Source organism: Pisolithus orientalis (genome assembly GCF_024613125.1).
Source record: "Pisolithus orientalis strain OTSU chromosome Unknown F5J12scaffold_64, whole genome shotgun sequence".
Classification (NCBI taxonomy): domain Eukaryota; kingdom Fungi; phylum Basidiomycota; class Agaricomycetes; order Boletales; family Pisolithaceae; genus Pisolithus; species Pisolithus orientalis.
In genome coordinates this window covers 98422-112363 of record NW_026260845.1, presented here as the reverse complement: position 1 = coordinate 112363, position 13942 = coordinate 98422, and the positions used below count along the sequence as shown (strand labels likewise).

Below are 13942 nucleotides of genomic sequence, written 5' to 3'. Positions count from 1 at the left end.
CTTCAGAACCAATGGGAACATGGAGGATCACCGTCTTGAGAGCTGTAGAGTGCACGTTCCATTCGACGACGACCGTTTGCTGAATGAAGTCCCTGTGATGGGGGGATGCCGTAGTAGTATGGTAAATGCCCTATGTTGGCATCAAGACTTTCGGGGTGGAATCAAGCTGCGTTGTAGTTGGCATTAGTATTTAGTTCCAAAGCATGTTTCGACCTACGTGAAGAACAAAAAGACCAGCTGCTCAGCCTGGAGCCACTGTGCACATGACCTTGTACACAGCACCACCCTGTGCCCCCTGTCGAGACAAAAAGTAAGTGCGTACCACCCACACTAGTATATCAACCTTTCACCTGTACTCAGCCAACCGCCTCCGAAGTCAATACGGGATGATTTGACGACCTTCAAAATTACTGGTTTCCCACAAGTTGGGCGGAAAGTGCTTGAAGCGGAGGCAAGGTAGGCGAACTTGGTTGCAGGACAACTGTCAAACGTGTGGCGAGTTTGGACCCAAGATGCGTACTAAAGGCGGCAGAGCGTCCCCCACTAAACTGGGATGCCACTTGCAAATAGGAGATCAGCACTTATTGCCCGTTCCAGCATTCCTATGACAGGTGGCTTTCTGCAGACGTTCTGAAAAGTCCACAAGTGGCAGAGAAGTGGGTTTTCACTTCGCATGCAGGGATGCACTGGGATGGATTGGATTATCCTTAGATAGTACTGGATGAACTTACATAAGCAAAACGGTGAGATGGGATTTGGTAGTCCATGCGTGAGAAAGTGAGGCCTCACGTGAGCAGACCCCCCACCATCTGCGGGCCTACCATTCCTCGTAGTTTCTCGTCGAGTTCCATCCTCGAGCCTGGTCTTGGGGTCGCATCTCGCACGTTTCTCAGCCGCTTCTCTCGCTTTCCCGGCTGCTCGTCCTCCTCGCCGAACCATGGCCCGTGCGAACCTTACTGTGCATCAGAGGGACAGTGAATGACGGAATCGCGGTCACGACCAGTCAGTGACGGGTTTGAACAGGTTTGAACCATTTATCCGCTTCCTGATGTGGTCCAGTTATTTTTTCTGTGTACAAGTACAAGCACTGGTTAACCCAGTTAGACGCTGTCATCGGGAGTACTATGCAGGTGGTTGGCCGGTTCTCAAGCATTCGAATGTTCGCCATCCTTCGACTTCCAGAGAACCGCTTCATTCCCCTACTTGCTTCTTCAGTCCAGTCTTGCGTGGTACTTCCACGATGATGGCCCCTTGTTTCATCCCTTCGCACCTTGGTGTAATCGAGGACATCGAAGATTATCGACCCCGTGGTTCCCACCCAATATCTGTTGGCAACACCTTTGACCAAGGACATTTCAGGGTCCATCATAAACTTGGATTTGGAGGCTCCTTTACTGTTTGGCTGGCGCGCGATCAACTGGAAGAGGGAAACCAGGGTAGAATCGTCACCCTCAAGGTAATGCGTGCCGATGTTTCTTTATGCAAGGTCCCAAGCGAGATCCCCGAACTCGTTATTTCTCAAACACTTCGAACGTCTCTCCCTTCTTCTGAGTCTATCGGTTTCCAGACTGTTGATCACCATCTTTTCGTACAAGGTCCGAATGGCTCCCACCTATGTCTCGTATTTCCTCTTGCTGGCCCCAGTATCCTCGCTATGTGTGATTCACCCGGGCGAGCTGCCGACTACGTGCAGACTTGGCTAGGAATGTCGCGAAACAAACAGCGATGAGAATACACCACATGCACCGCGCCGGCGTCGTTCATGGAGATAAGCAATCTTCTGCCTCTTTCTCAACGATGTCAGGTGCCGACGAACGACTCCATCTGGACCTGACCACATCGAACATTTTGTTTCGACTATCGCCCCACGTCATCAAATGGTCGGACGCCGAAGTGTACGCCCATCTTGGCAACCCAGAGACGGAGGGTATCAGATCCCGTGACGGACAACAGCCCGGTCCTCACGCACCAGCCATCCTCATCGCACCCTTCGAGAACTTCAGGATATCGGACGCAATGCTTCTTCAAGAAAGCATTATCGTCAGTGACTTTGGCCAGTCTTACATCGTTACCTCTCCACCATCGTCCTACGAGCCAGGTACGGTGCCGAATTACCAGTCGCCAGAGACATGGTTTAAGGGGCATGTGGGCTTCGAGGCGGACATCTGGGCGCTCGCTTGCGCGATCTTTGAAATCCGCGCAAGCTTTGCCCTCTTCGAATCGTTCTTGGGAAGTGACGTCGACGTTCTCAGGTAGATTGTTGAGATGCTGGGGCGACTACCTGACCCCTGTTGGGCTGCTTTCGAACAGTGCATGCTATGGTTCGAGGAGGACGGGCAACCAAAGAGCGAGCAGGATCGAGAACGGGCCGGCGTGCTTTTGCAGGCTTATAAAAGCTCCATTAGGGCCAAGTTGTTCGAGATAGGCGAGCAAGAAGATCAGCCGCCTGAAGACAAAGGTCCGATGATTGAAAAGCCCGGGGTGCGACTGCAAGAGGAAGAAGTTGGGCTGTTGCAGGATCTTTTGCTGAAGATGTTGAAGTATTTCTCGGAGGAGAGGATTCGCATACAGGATGTCATCCGACATCCGTGGTTCACGTGAGGTTCTGATCCGTCTCCGTTCTCCTCCGCGGACTTGAGACGAAAGCATTAGCTGCAAACTGCTAAATCGTGAACAGAGCAACACAACCATATCCTGCTTGCTGCCGATTACCCGTGTTGGCCTCCCTAACTATGCCATCTCGTCCTTGTTAGACACTACACAACCTGCTATCGATCACAGCATGGCGAGGTTCTCCGGACTGATCTAAACGATGACATTGCACTACTAATATCGTCGAGAGTGGGGCTGTTCCTGTGACATTGCCCCTTTCGCTGGTCTGGACTAGCCAGCATGTCGGTAGTACCCTCATTCTACGACCCATAACTGTCAGTCGAAGATCATATTACCTTGTCAGAAGAGTTAAAGGTTCGAACGGGGGCTTTTTCATTGGCAAAGGTGTCGGTATGTACTGAAAATTAGATCTGAAGCTGACTGATGTCAAGACCAATTGGACGTTTGCAACCGAAGACTAACAACTTTTCCCCCACCAACCTGCCCCTCGGTTTTCCTAACAAGCTTTTTCTTCCTCTAGACACCTGATTGTCCACATATGCATGACGAAATGAAAGAAGAAGTTTTGTGCAGGCTGCTTTATGACGACGATTCGGTCTATTCAATAAATGCCATCTGGTTATAATCGCAGACCTCCCATGATCAATGGTATACCTTGCTCTTGGAGGAAGGGCGTCGTTTTGATCACTAGTAAGCGTTCTCGTCCGCCTCAATTCTAGTAACAGGATGAACGATGTCTGATCAACGGTGCCTAAGATGTCGAAGAAGGTTGTTGGTATTATTATTAACCAATGGCATTATAGGACTTAAGAAGAGCGGGGCCTCCCTTAGGCGTTGTATCTAATAAGAGTGTACTCAAGTATTCTCATTCGCTGCTAATCTAATGATAGAAAGAATCATGCCTGCCGAACGCGGATCAACACTGACTAGTTCCCCGTTCACGAACGTTGGGTATTGGTAATAAGTTGTCCAATGACGTTATAGGTCCCAAGAATAACATTCGGAAGAAGCTCAGAAGCATTAAGTCGCACTTACCGGATCGGACTCTTGGGCTTGCGTGAGCTGTGTATCTTTACCCATGGATCTTTGTCATCGTTGTTTATTATCCCCTGTCCTTGCTCAGCACTCCAGTACGCCCTCACAAGTATCTCTCTATCTATTGGAGACTGAAGACGATACCCTTTTGCCTTGGAACCAATCTCGGTGAAGCGGTCAGCCAGGACCTCGGACTGCGATCAGGTGTGCACCATCCTTTCGAATCGAGTTGGACTCGAAGCGTAATCTCTTCCATGTTTTCCGGGGGTAAGTCCCTGCAGTGCGGTCTGGTTCATGATCATCTTTTTGATTATCGGTCATGTATTCATCGGATGGTCTATTCGCGAGTATGGTGACCTGTGGGGAATTCCGTTTCGGTGTTCCGGGTCGATCGTACTTGTGACCATTCTTTCTTGGTTACACATCATTCCACATAGCCGGAGCGCAATCATGTCCGCCCTATGGTCAACTGACACGATGTTCTGGCGACGATAAGCCAAAACTCCAATCGTATTACTGCTTCAGCATGGCCTGCCCTATATGCTTTGGCTGGCTGGATCGGATAAAAGATCTCAGAGCGTTCGTTCGTTCCTCAGACTTTTGTCTCTGCACTACCTGTTCCCCATTGCAATATTCATACTCGTGAGTCCCTTTTGCCTTACTACCACACTTTCATATTGACGATAATCAGCATTAACCATGCCCAAAACTACCGTCTGCAGATGGCTTCCCAAGGACCCGGCAGTCGTCGACGCATTCGTGAGCGACTTGCTTGAGCGAAGTTGTCTTATCCATGGGCGCGACCCTAAAACTCGCGTGCGTTTCGCCAATGTCGGGGAGAACCTGGAGACAGAAATAAGCAAAGCCGGCATGAGGTTTGACATGAACCGCCTGCGGTGTTACTACGGCTCCATCACCGTCGACCAGCCGCAAATTTGCACCGTCGGTGCATTGCACCCTATAGTCCAGGAGTTCCAAGATTACGTTGAGAGGGAGGGCGTGGTCTACGTTGCGTTCAAGTAGATGTTCCAGCAAGCTCCCCCGCCTCAGAGCCCGGGTCAAGAAAAGGTACATAAATTCGTCTTTGATCATCATTACGCCACTCATTTCAGGCTAGATCGAGGACTACGTAGACTTAATGGAGATGATCGACACGATCCTCACGACAGCGCCCACCCATGGCGAGGACAGTGCGAGCCAAATGGCGGCTTCTGTTCCCCTTTACGCCATCATTTCGCGTTTCTGCAACACTCCTGGAGGTTCTAGCGTATTCACCCACCCTGGAGTCAATGAGAGATTCGGGAGGGTGTTCTTGGCATGGAACGTGCACCTCACGTCATCGGCGTCCAAGAACGTCATTCACGATGGAGAGGGCGGCTGGCTCAGCACCGCAGCGCCTAATGCCATGGTCGTGCACGCTGGTGGGAACCCTGAGCAGCAAGCGTTTGACGACTTCTATATTTGCGATACCAGCGATCCTCACTACGGTTTTAACTCCTATGACGACCTCTTCGTCAGGGAGCTGAAACCCATCCACCGTGCCGTTGTTTATCCTGACAATCCGGCGATCATCAACTCTGCATGCACGTCTACCATCTACCAGCTTTACTACGACCTCAAGAAGACAGACGACTTCTGGATCAAGGAAACCCCGTACTCCCTCAACCACATGCTCGGAGAGGATGATCTTGTTGACACGTTCGTCGGCAGGACTATTATCCAGGCGATGCTTGCATCTCTCGACTATCACCGTTGGCGCAGTCCTGTCAACGGTACTGTTGTGAAGACACGCATCATTTCGGGCCTGATGCATCATAGCCCACCACCAACCTTCTACGCTGGCTGCTTGGATGATGACCATGAAGATTTCGACGTCATTACCCGCTCACAGGACTTTGTTACTGCCATATCTACTCGTGCTTTGATCTTCATCCAAGCCGAGGAGCTCGTTGGCTTGATATGCTTCGTGGGCGTTGGCTTATGCGAAGTGTCGACTTGCGAAATTACCGCCAAAAGGGGTCAGGTGCTCAAGAAGGGAGACGAGTTGGGCATGTTCCACTTCGGAGGATCCACCCACTGCCTCGTCTTTCGCGGTGGCCTGACTGTGACGCCAATCATGCAGCCAGGCAAGGACGACGACGGTAACGACATCGAAGTGCCGTTGGTCGGATCGAAGGTGCAAGTTGGCAAAGATATCCTCACCTTAGGGTAATAACTTCGATGGAAAGTTGACATAAAACTTACAAGTAGTATCATTTCTCGATCGCTCGCGTGTACGATAGCAGTATTGAGTTGGTGTCTTGAGGTGTTTGCATGCGATGTAACATTTCAGGCCTCGAGCTTGACACGCTACGACAGCAGTGCCATCTTTCAGCGTCTCTCTACTCCCATCTTCCGCTCTGGGATACCCACGTTGAGTGATCTCGCAGGGAGCGGGTTTGCAATAATGGTTACATATTTTAACTCCAGTTTCATGATAGCATTGCCGGGCCCCAGCGCTCCACTTGGCTTGGCTTAAGGTGCGCTGCATTTGAACTACCCAGGTTGTCGAAAGTAGATGAGTATTTGCCATGGCAGTACTTGCAGAGCTACAATCTTCTACGGCGGCCTTCTGTGCGAGCAACAATAGGTGAAAGTTTTATCGTTTACTTATCTGCTATCAGCTAGAGACTTCGGTTCGACATAGAGTCTGGCAGTTATCGTATGTATACCAACAGCACACGGCTTCCGAACCCACGGGTACACCCCCCCTCCCTCCCTCCCTCCCCTACCCGTACCCATGGAACGGGCCATACTCACACAATACCCGCAGGTATTACCAGGGTAACCCCGGCCCATGATATACCCTAGTTGTGAGCCCATATAGAAATGGACGCGTTTGATTTCATTGCTTATTTCGTTGCTATTTGCCTGGCGGAAAGGGAAGACAGCGCTTTGTCCACTACGGTGCGCCTCGAGCACGCGTCCCTCACGAAGTTCCCCCGCCCGTAGCATCCCGATCGTAGATTCGTGGAATGCATTTGGGCTCGAACAATCGAGGGCCGACATGGACATGTCACCTGCCCGACTACCAGCATCCCCGCTCTGCTGTCTCTGACACATATAAGCCCGCCGCATTTTTGGCAGATCTTCGTGCATGTTCTAGAAATGGGTAGTCTGTACAGTCTTGTTCTACCTGCTGTCGCCGTTATATGCCGTCGTCAAGGACCGGTGTTAAATGCACTACTAACAACACCGTGAAAGATGAGGCAATGGGAAAATCAAACACATCTCCTTTCGACCCCTAGCATGTTGTTCGAGTGTGGATGTTAGGCTGCAGCAAGTAAAATGCTGGGGCTTGACATTTCCGTCAGTTACTTGAAACGTTGCGCCGTATGTAAACAGGTCGAGGCGACGTTCAACCTTGCCATCGTATACACCAGAAAGGCAACGTTTTTAAGATTATACCAACATGCGATCGAAGCTATCGCCTCAAAGTGGTTCTATGCTGAGAATGTATTTGTCGACTCGCACTTTTCGATCCTATCGATGCTGCATGCACGACGTCACGATCAGGAAACGTTGGAAGATAAGGCGGCAGGTGGATCCTCCAAGTCACTAGAATATGCCCAGCGGATCTCCTTTCAGGAATACGCCATCCTTATTGATGGTAATTTCACAAGTCGACACCTCACCCAAACCAGCACTCTCGAAGCACATCAAGCCAACGGGCGGCGTAACGCCGAAGAAGATCAAAGCACGAGTGGAGATGGCCTGCGAGCGGGAAAGGTCGCCAAGATCGATATGGTTGTTGTCCAAGGAGCAGCGTGATATGTTGGATGTGGGACTGGTACTGAATTCGTCGCCCCGGAAATGAGGTGTGTCCTCGCAACCCTACCTTGTGCCAGAGATTGTAATCTAAGCCTAGCCTATAACAGAGTTCCGCCAACGAAGTGTCAACGTTGATCAATGAAGACTCTTACACACAAACGCAGACCGATTCCGTAGCTCCCACCTTTCCTGTCTTTCTCCTCTGTCCCATCTTTCTAGGCTGTCCAATATTTGCTCTCTTCCATACTCTATTTCTTCCTGTACATGTCTAGGCGTTTTATGTCAAAATCAATTTTGGAACGGCGTAATACTTCTTCGTCCAGTTTGTCTCCCGGCTTCGCGAAAGGCTCACGGGTAACAGGGTGAAGTCCATGGAGGACGCGGCTGACCTGGACCAAGTCGCTCACGAATTCTGCGACGATTGCCGGGTCCTCGGGAAGCCATCTGCAGACGGTAGTTTTTTGGCTCATAATAGTAGTTGGGTCCATGGTTAACGCTGATTACAGTGAATATGAATGTGGTAGTACTGAGAGGTAGAATGGACCCACAAGTTTGTTGTGATTGGGAGCGAGTATTACTGAGACAAAAGCTTGAGGAACGAACGACAAACCTGAGCCCCTTTATCCGATCCACCACCCAACACATGTAGGGCAGGCAATCCCGAAGCAGTAGTACAATTCAACTTTCGGCTTCTTGTCACGGGGACTTGGACTTCGTGTGAGTTGACCGTGGGATGAACATGATTGCGCTCCGGCTATGTGGAATGATGCGTATTCGAGAGGAAGAATGGTTACGGATACGGAAGTTGAATGGAAGATCTAAGCAACCTGGAACGCCGAATTGGAATTCCCCACAGATCAAGAAGAACCTACACTCACGATTAGATCACCTGACGGACTGGTCCGGGACAATTAAATAGATAATCATGAACCAGATGGCATCGCAGGCACTGACCCTCGGAAAATATGGAACAGTTTACGCTTTGGGTCCAACCTGGATCTGGATGGACCGCACGCCGTGGAGCTATTGACACACCTAGTTGCAGCACCAGAGTGAGGCTAGCCGCTGATCGCTTCAGCCAAGACTGGTTCCTTCATTCACAAATAAATGATGAGATACTTTTGAGGGCGTACATGGTTATGGTGTCCAAACCAGGAACGGGGTTGCATATGGCGGAGCGCTGGGCAGGAATAGGGGCTAATAAACAACGGTCGCAGAGATCCGCGGGTAAAGATACATGAGTCCACCACGATAAGAGGGTTAGCTAATGCTTTTGAGCTCCACTGGATGTTGATTCTTGGGTCGCATGACACCATTGGACAACAATACCAATACCCAACACGTTTCCCTACAAGCAACTAGGCAGTCCTGATCCGCATTCGGCAGGCATGATTCATTCTGCCATCAGAAGTCATCATCAGTGGGACAGGAAATGACGGAATCACGGTCACGACCAGTCAGTGACAGGTTTAAACAAGTCTAAACCATTTTTTCGCTTCCTGATGATGAGTACACTCTTACTAGACACATCGCTCAAACGAGGCCTAACTTTGTTCTTCTTGAGTCCTATAACGCCATTGGACAATATAATATGACGAAGTTCCTCCACATCTAGGCACATTAGAATCGCGGCGAACGAGAACGCTTACTAGAGTTCGAAATCACGCCTTTTCTCCAAGGCCCGTTGATCACAGGATGTCTGAAACTGTAACCGCATAGACCGAACCATTGCACGCGACATAAAGCGGCCTGCATAGAACCTTTTCCCTCGTTTTCTCGCGCATATAAATGGACAGTCAGGTGGTTCATTAATCTAGAGGAAGCGAGTCAGTAGTCTTCGGTTCTAGACGTTCAATTGGTCTTCACCTCGGATCCAAATTCCAATACATACGGACACCCATTCCAATGAGCCAACCCTTCTGACCATCTTCGATTGACAGTTATGTGTCATAGAATGAGGGTGTCACCGACCTGCTGGCTACTAGTAGTCCAGAGCACCGCAAGGAGATAGGCAAGGTCACAGCATCAGCCCTACCCTCGACGATATCAGTGGCGCCATGTTATCGTTTGGATCGTCCGGAGAAGTTCGCCACGCTGCGATCGATAGCAGGTTGCTGTGAACATGTGACGTGTCATGGGTGCTTGCAGGTTTGAGGAATGTGTAATCGTCGCCGAGCAGGACATGTGTTAGGTTGCGTCCCTCATCAGAGGGACAGGAAATGACGGAATCGGCGCGGTCACGACCAGTCAGTGACAGGTTTAAACAAGTCTAAACCATTTTTTCGCTTCCTGATGCCTCCGTACAGAATTTATTAATTTGTAGCTGATCACGATGCATGATGCTTTCCCCAAGCTTTCCCGCGTTTTACATTCAGTAGGCTGGCTACGCTCATTATCCTTCCCTTCTGTACGTGTACTTGGGCCAAGCGTTGAACGGCGTAGAATGTAGTAAGGATAATTTATGTAATCCATCTCACAGATTCCGTGTACTGCATGCCCCTTCAATCCGTGTTTCACGGCACGCGACTCGAGGACCACTGGCAGTCGTTGCACTGGTCCCTATGATTTCTAAAATCTCCATAAAAGACATACCCGTATGTACACTCGCATGCGTTCACGGGGACTTTTTCTAATACTTGTTTCTCAGATACCGTCACAGCCAAGCTTCCTTCGTTCAGCTGCGTCAACGTCCCATGCTTGATTCTTTTGCTACGCAAGTCGACGAAAGCGCACGGCCACCACCGTCCGAATTGTCAGATACGTCCTTAATCGTCGCTCTTTTTGATTGGCAGGCGCTCTTGCTCGCAAGTTCTGTCTCGCGTTCGCTTACGGACAGGGAAAGCATGCTTACGCCAATGCCATGCACGTCTGCATTGTCTCTCATAGGTAGGAGCGCAAGTCAACGCGTCGCCGGTTCGTCCGTACCACGCAAATGACGCGGTTCCTAGTGGTACTTCTGCGATGGGACTATCGACGTCAGCAAAGGATGTCGCTAGTGTATTGTCCGTTATGCCAAAGGCATGTGGGATCGTGGAGCTTTGCGACCGTCGTAACGCTAGCCGAGGATGGCATGACGAGTGAGGAACAGGAACAACAGTATATACCTTCGCCATCGACGAACGGAAAGTCTGTGTCGGCATTTATCTCTGCATGCGAAGCGATAACCCATTTCTCTGCCTTTTGTGGACTTTTCAGAACGTCTGCAGAAAGCCTCCTATCATGGGTATGCTAGAATGCGCAAGAAGTACTGATCTAGTATGTACAAGTAGCAGGACAAGCCATCAACTGATCCACCGGGATCCCTACTCTGCCACCTCTGATACGTACCTTGGACCCAAGCTTGCCGTGTTTTTGACAGTTGTCCTAGAAAAAGATAGTCTGTGCTGTCTCGTATTTACCTCCTGTCCAGGTCCTAGTTCGCACAAACTCTACCGTTATACTTGTCTTCGTTATGGCAGCACACAAAACATACGAGCTACGGGATAAATAGAAAGGCGGTAACAAGCTGCTCAGCCTGGTCCGACACGTACAAGCCTGCCGCATTTTTGGCAGATCTTGGTGCATGTCCCAGAAGCAGGTAGTCTCGTTCTACCTGCTGTCCCCAGTATATATTCGTCAACGAATAGAGTTATGTAAATACACTACACAACACCGTAACAAGATGAGGCATAGATCGAAACATCTCCTTTCGACATCTGGCATACTGTCCGAGTGTGAATGTCCGGGGCACCTTAGGCTTAATCAAGCAAACTACTGGGGCCTGGCATTGCCATCGTAAGCCTGGAACGTTACATCGTATGCAAATGCGTTAAGACACCCATTCAACCTTGCTATCGTACACACGAGACACTGTTTGTAAGATTACACTAACATGCGATCGAAGCTATCGCCCTAAACTTATGCTACGTTGAAAATATCTTGACCAACTTGCACTTTCGATCCCACCAAATTTTGGTCAATCGGCGTCACGTTCAGGCCGCGTCGGAAGATGAGGCAGTGGGTAGATCCTCCAAAGCGGAACGTACCCAGCGGATCTCCCTTCTGGATCACTTGATTCTCATTGACGGTAATTTCGCAAGTCGACACCTCGCATAAGCCAACAGCCACGAAGCACATCAAGCCAACGGGATCATCAGCTTGGATGAAGATCAAAGCACGAGTAGATATGGCCGTGACAAAGTCCTGCGAGCGGGTAATGACGTCTAGATCCTTACGTTCGCCGTCCAAGAGACCAGCGAAGTAGGTTGGATGGGGGACTGGTGATGGATTCATCGTGCCAGAAATGAGGCGTGTCCTTACGACAATACCGTTCACGGGACTGTGCCAACGGTGGTAGTCGGTACATCCAAGCATAGCCTGTAGCAGAGTCCCGCCGACGAAGGTGTCAACATCCTCATCCCCTGCGAGGATGTGGCGGAGGGAGTAGGGGGTATTTTTGATGCAGAATCTCTCCGTCTTCCTGAGGTTGGTGTAAAGCCTGTGGACGGTAGACGAGCATGCAGATCTAATGATAAATGGATTGTTGTCGGGAGGAATAGCTTGATTGGGGCGTAATTGCCTGGTGAAGAAGGCGTCATAGGAGGCGAAACCGTAGTGGTCAGCATTGGGGACGCAAACATAGAAGTCCTGAAACGTCTGCAGGTCGGGGTTTCCACCAGCGCTCTCGACCATAGCACGAAGTGCGATGTCACTGAACCAGCCGCCCGGCCCATCACCAAGGACGACCCTGGATTCCTGCGCCACGAGGAAATCCTGCCACTGGGTGAACACCCCGCATAAATTTGCGTTGACTCTGGGATTGGTGAACGCCTCGTAGCCAGCATGGGTGTTGCAGAAACGGGAGATGACAGCATAGAACGGAACACTAGACGCCATGACACTTGGGCCTAGACCATATCTAGGCGGTGTCAAAAGAAGGGTATTGATCACCAGCATCAATTCCACATAGTCTTCGACCTAGACTGAAATGAGAGGCGTAACGGCCGCAAAAAAACGAAAATATATACCTGGGCTTCCGCTTTTGTTACTGCTGCCGCTGCTTTTGCCGCCGCCGCTACCGCTGCCGTTGCTGCTGCCGCTTCCACTGCCGCTGCTGCTGCCGCTGCCCCTAGCGCTTGCGCTGCCACCACCCCTGCCGTTGCCGCTTGCACTTGGGCGTTCGCTGTTTCTTCCGCTTGCCTTGCCGCTTGCGCTGTTCCTGCCGCGGCCGCTGATCTTACCGCTAATGCCGCCGTCTTCGCTGCTAATGCCGCAGCCTCTGCTCCTGCCACATCCGCTGCTCGTGCCGCTTCCACTGCTACGGCCGCTGTTGCTGCTACTTCTGCTGCTGCTTCTGCTGCCACTGCCGCCTCCGCCGCTGCCGCTTGCCGGAACATCTCGTCGAATGCAGTGTAGACCGCACCATCCTCCTCGATGAGATTTTTGAACCCCTGCACTACGGGGGCCAATACGAAAACTGCCAAGTCCATGGTTAATGCTGATTACGGTCAGTATGAAGGTGCGGTGGTATTAAGAGGCAAAAGGGACCCACGAGTATGAATATTGCGATGGGGAACAGGTATTGCAGAGACAAAAGCCTGACGAACGAACGAAAAACCTGTGCCCTTTTATCCGATCCAGCCAGCCAAAGCGTATAGGGCAGGCTATCCTGAAACGGTAATACGATTGGAGCCTTGGATTCTTGTGAGAAGAACTCCGTCTGACTCTGGGGCGAACACGATAGCGCTCCCGATAGATGGAATGATACATGACGGAGAGAATGAATGAGCACGGAGGCCGAATGGATGATACGATCGGCCTGGAATGCAGAAACGGGATTCTCCACAGATCACAAGAAACTATACTCAAAATTAGACCACCCGATGAACTGGTCTGGGATACATGACAATAATCAGGTAGATAATCATGAATCAGTTGGCGTCGAAGGTACTTACGCTCAGAAAACTTGGGAGAGTTTACACTTCGGGTCCAACTCGATCTGGAAGGATGGGACACACCTGATCGTAGCACGAGGTCCCGGCCGACCACTTTACCCTAGATTGGTTCCAAGGTGAAAGGTTATTGTCTTCAGTTGCAAATAAATGGAGATACTTGTGAGGGCGTAATGGCTATGGTGTCCAAATCACGAATGGGGCTAAGTATGCCGGAGCGCTGAACACGGACAGGGGATAATGAATGATGGTCACAAAGATCCGTGGGTAAAGATACACAGCTCAGGCAGGCCCAAGAGTCCAATCCGATAAGAGTGTCAGTTACTGCTTCTGAGCTTCTTCCGAACGTTACCCTTGGGACCTATAACACCATTAGACAACAATGCCAATACCCAACGTTCCTCGACGGGGAACTCGGCATTGTTGATCCGCATTGGGCCCGCATGATTCTTTCCATCAAAATTGGCAGCGAATGAGAGTGCTTGAGTGCACTGTTATTAGACACTTCGCCCAAGGGAGGTCCCGCTCTTCTTAAGTCCTATAATGCCATTAGT

At 50.5% G+C, this 13942-nt stretch overlaps 5 protein-coding genes across 5 annotated transcripts; 4 read left to right on the top strand and 1 right to left on the bottom strand.

The window, feature by feature from the left end:
- Positions 1-1240: 1240 nt before the first annotated feature.
- On the top strand, positions 1241-2601 carry F5J12DRAFT_922885 (uncharacterized protein; the record flags this gene model as incomplete). Its single annotated transcript, XM_051749330.1, has 3 exons — positions 1241-1656; positions 1677-2145; positions 2257-2601. 3 exons carry the CDS (start codon positions 1241-1243, stop codon positions 2599-2601), a joined length of 1230 nt encoding a protein of 409 aa, XP_051594990.1.
- A 1746-nt stretch (positions 2602-4347) lies between these two features.
- F5J12DRAFT_786720 (phosphatidylserine decarboxylase-domain-containing protein) lies at positions 4348-5860 on the top strand (the record flags this gene model as incomplete). Its single annotated transcript, XM_051743502.1, has 3 exons — positions 4348-4650; positions 4672-4716; positions 4766-5860. The coding sequence occupies 3 exons, from the start codon at positions 4348-4350 to the stop codon at positions 5858-5860; spliced, it is 1443 nt and encodes a 480-aa protein (XP_051594989.1).
- Positions 5861-6975: 1115 nt separating this feature from the next.
- Positions 6976-8514, top strand: F5J12DRAFT_786719 (uncharacterized protein; the record flags this gene model as incomplete). Its single annotated transcript, XM_051743501.1, has 7 exons — positions 6976-6996; positions 7033-7143; positions 7204-7297; positions 7332-7477; positions 7782-7911; positions 8113-8175; positions 8405-8514. The coding sequence occupies 7 exons, from the start codon at positions 6976-6978 to the stop codon at positions 8512-8514; spliced, it is 675 nt and encodes a 224-aa protein (XP_051594988.1).
- A 1249-nt stretch (positions 8515-9763) lies between these two features.
- F5J12DRAFT_864637 (uncharacterized protein) lies at positions 9764-11086 on the top strand. Its single transcript, XM_051747014.1, is given in 4 exon segments — positions 9764-10052; positions 10106-10344; positions 10407-11020; positions 11031-11086. The coding sequence occupies 2 exon segments, from the start codon at positions 10152-10154 to the stop codon at positions 10688-10690; spliced, it is 477 nt and encodes a 158-aa protein (XP_051594987.1). The 5' UTR covers positions 9764-10052; positions 10106-10151; the 3' UTR covers positions 10691-11020; positions 11031-11086.
- A 67-nt stretch (positions 11087-11153) lies between these two features.
- F5J12DRAFT_864631 (phosphatidylserine decarboxylase-domain-containing protein) lies at positions 11154-13036 on the bottom strand. Its single transcript, XM_051747013.1, is given in 4 exon segments — positions 11154-11344; positions 11355-12414; positions 12465-12934; positions 12989-13036. 2 exon segments carry the CDS (start codon positions 12924-12926, stop codon positions 11356-11358), a joined length of 1521 nt encoding a protein of 506 aa, XP_051594986.1. The 5' UTR covers positions 12927-12934; positions 12989-13036; the 3' UTR covers positions 11154-11344; position 11355.
- Positions 13037-13942: the final 906 nt, after the last annotated feature.

Bases quoted from the DNA above. Each gene is read 5' to 3' on its own strand.
- F5J12DRAFT_864637 (XM_051747014.1), top strand. From the start codon at position 10,152: ATGCTTGATTCTTTTGCTACGCAAGTCGACGAAAGCGCACGGCCACCA. The intron at 10,345-10,406 runs GTAGGAGCGCAA...CGCGGTTCCTAG, and splicing joins GTCTGCATTGTCTCTCATAG to TGGTACTTCTGCGATGGGAC.
- F5J12DRAFT_864631 (XM_051747013.1), bottom strand. From the start codon at position 12,926: ATGGACTTGGCAGTTTTCGTATTGGCCCCCGTAGTGCAGGGGTTCAAA. The intron at 12,415-12,464 runs GTATATATTTTC...ATTTCAGTCTAG, and splicing joins TAACAAAAGCGGAAGCCCAG to GTCGAAGACTATGTGGAATT.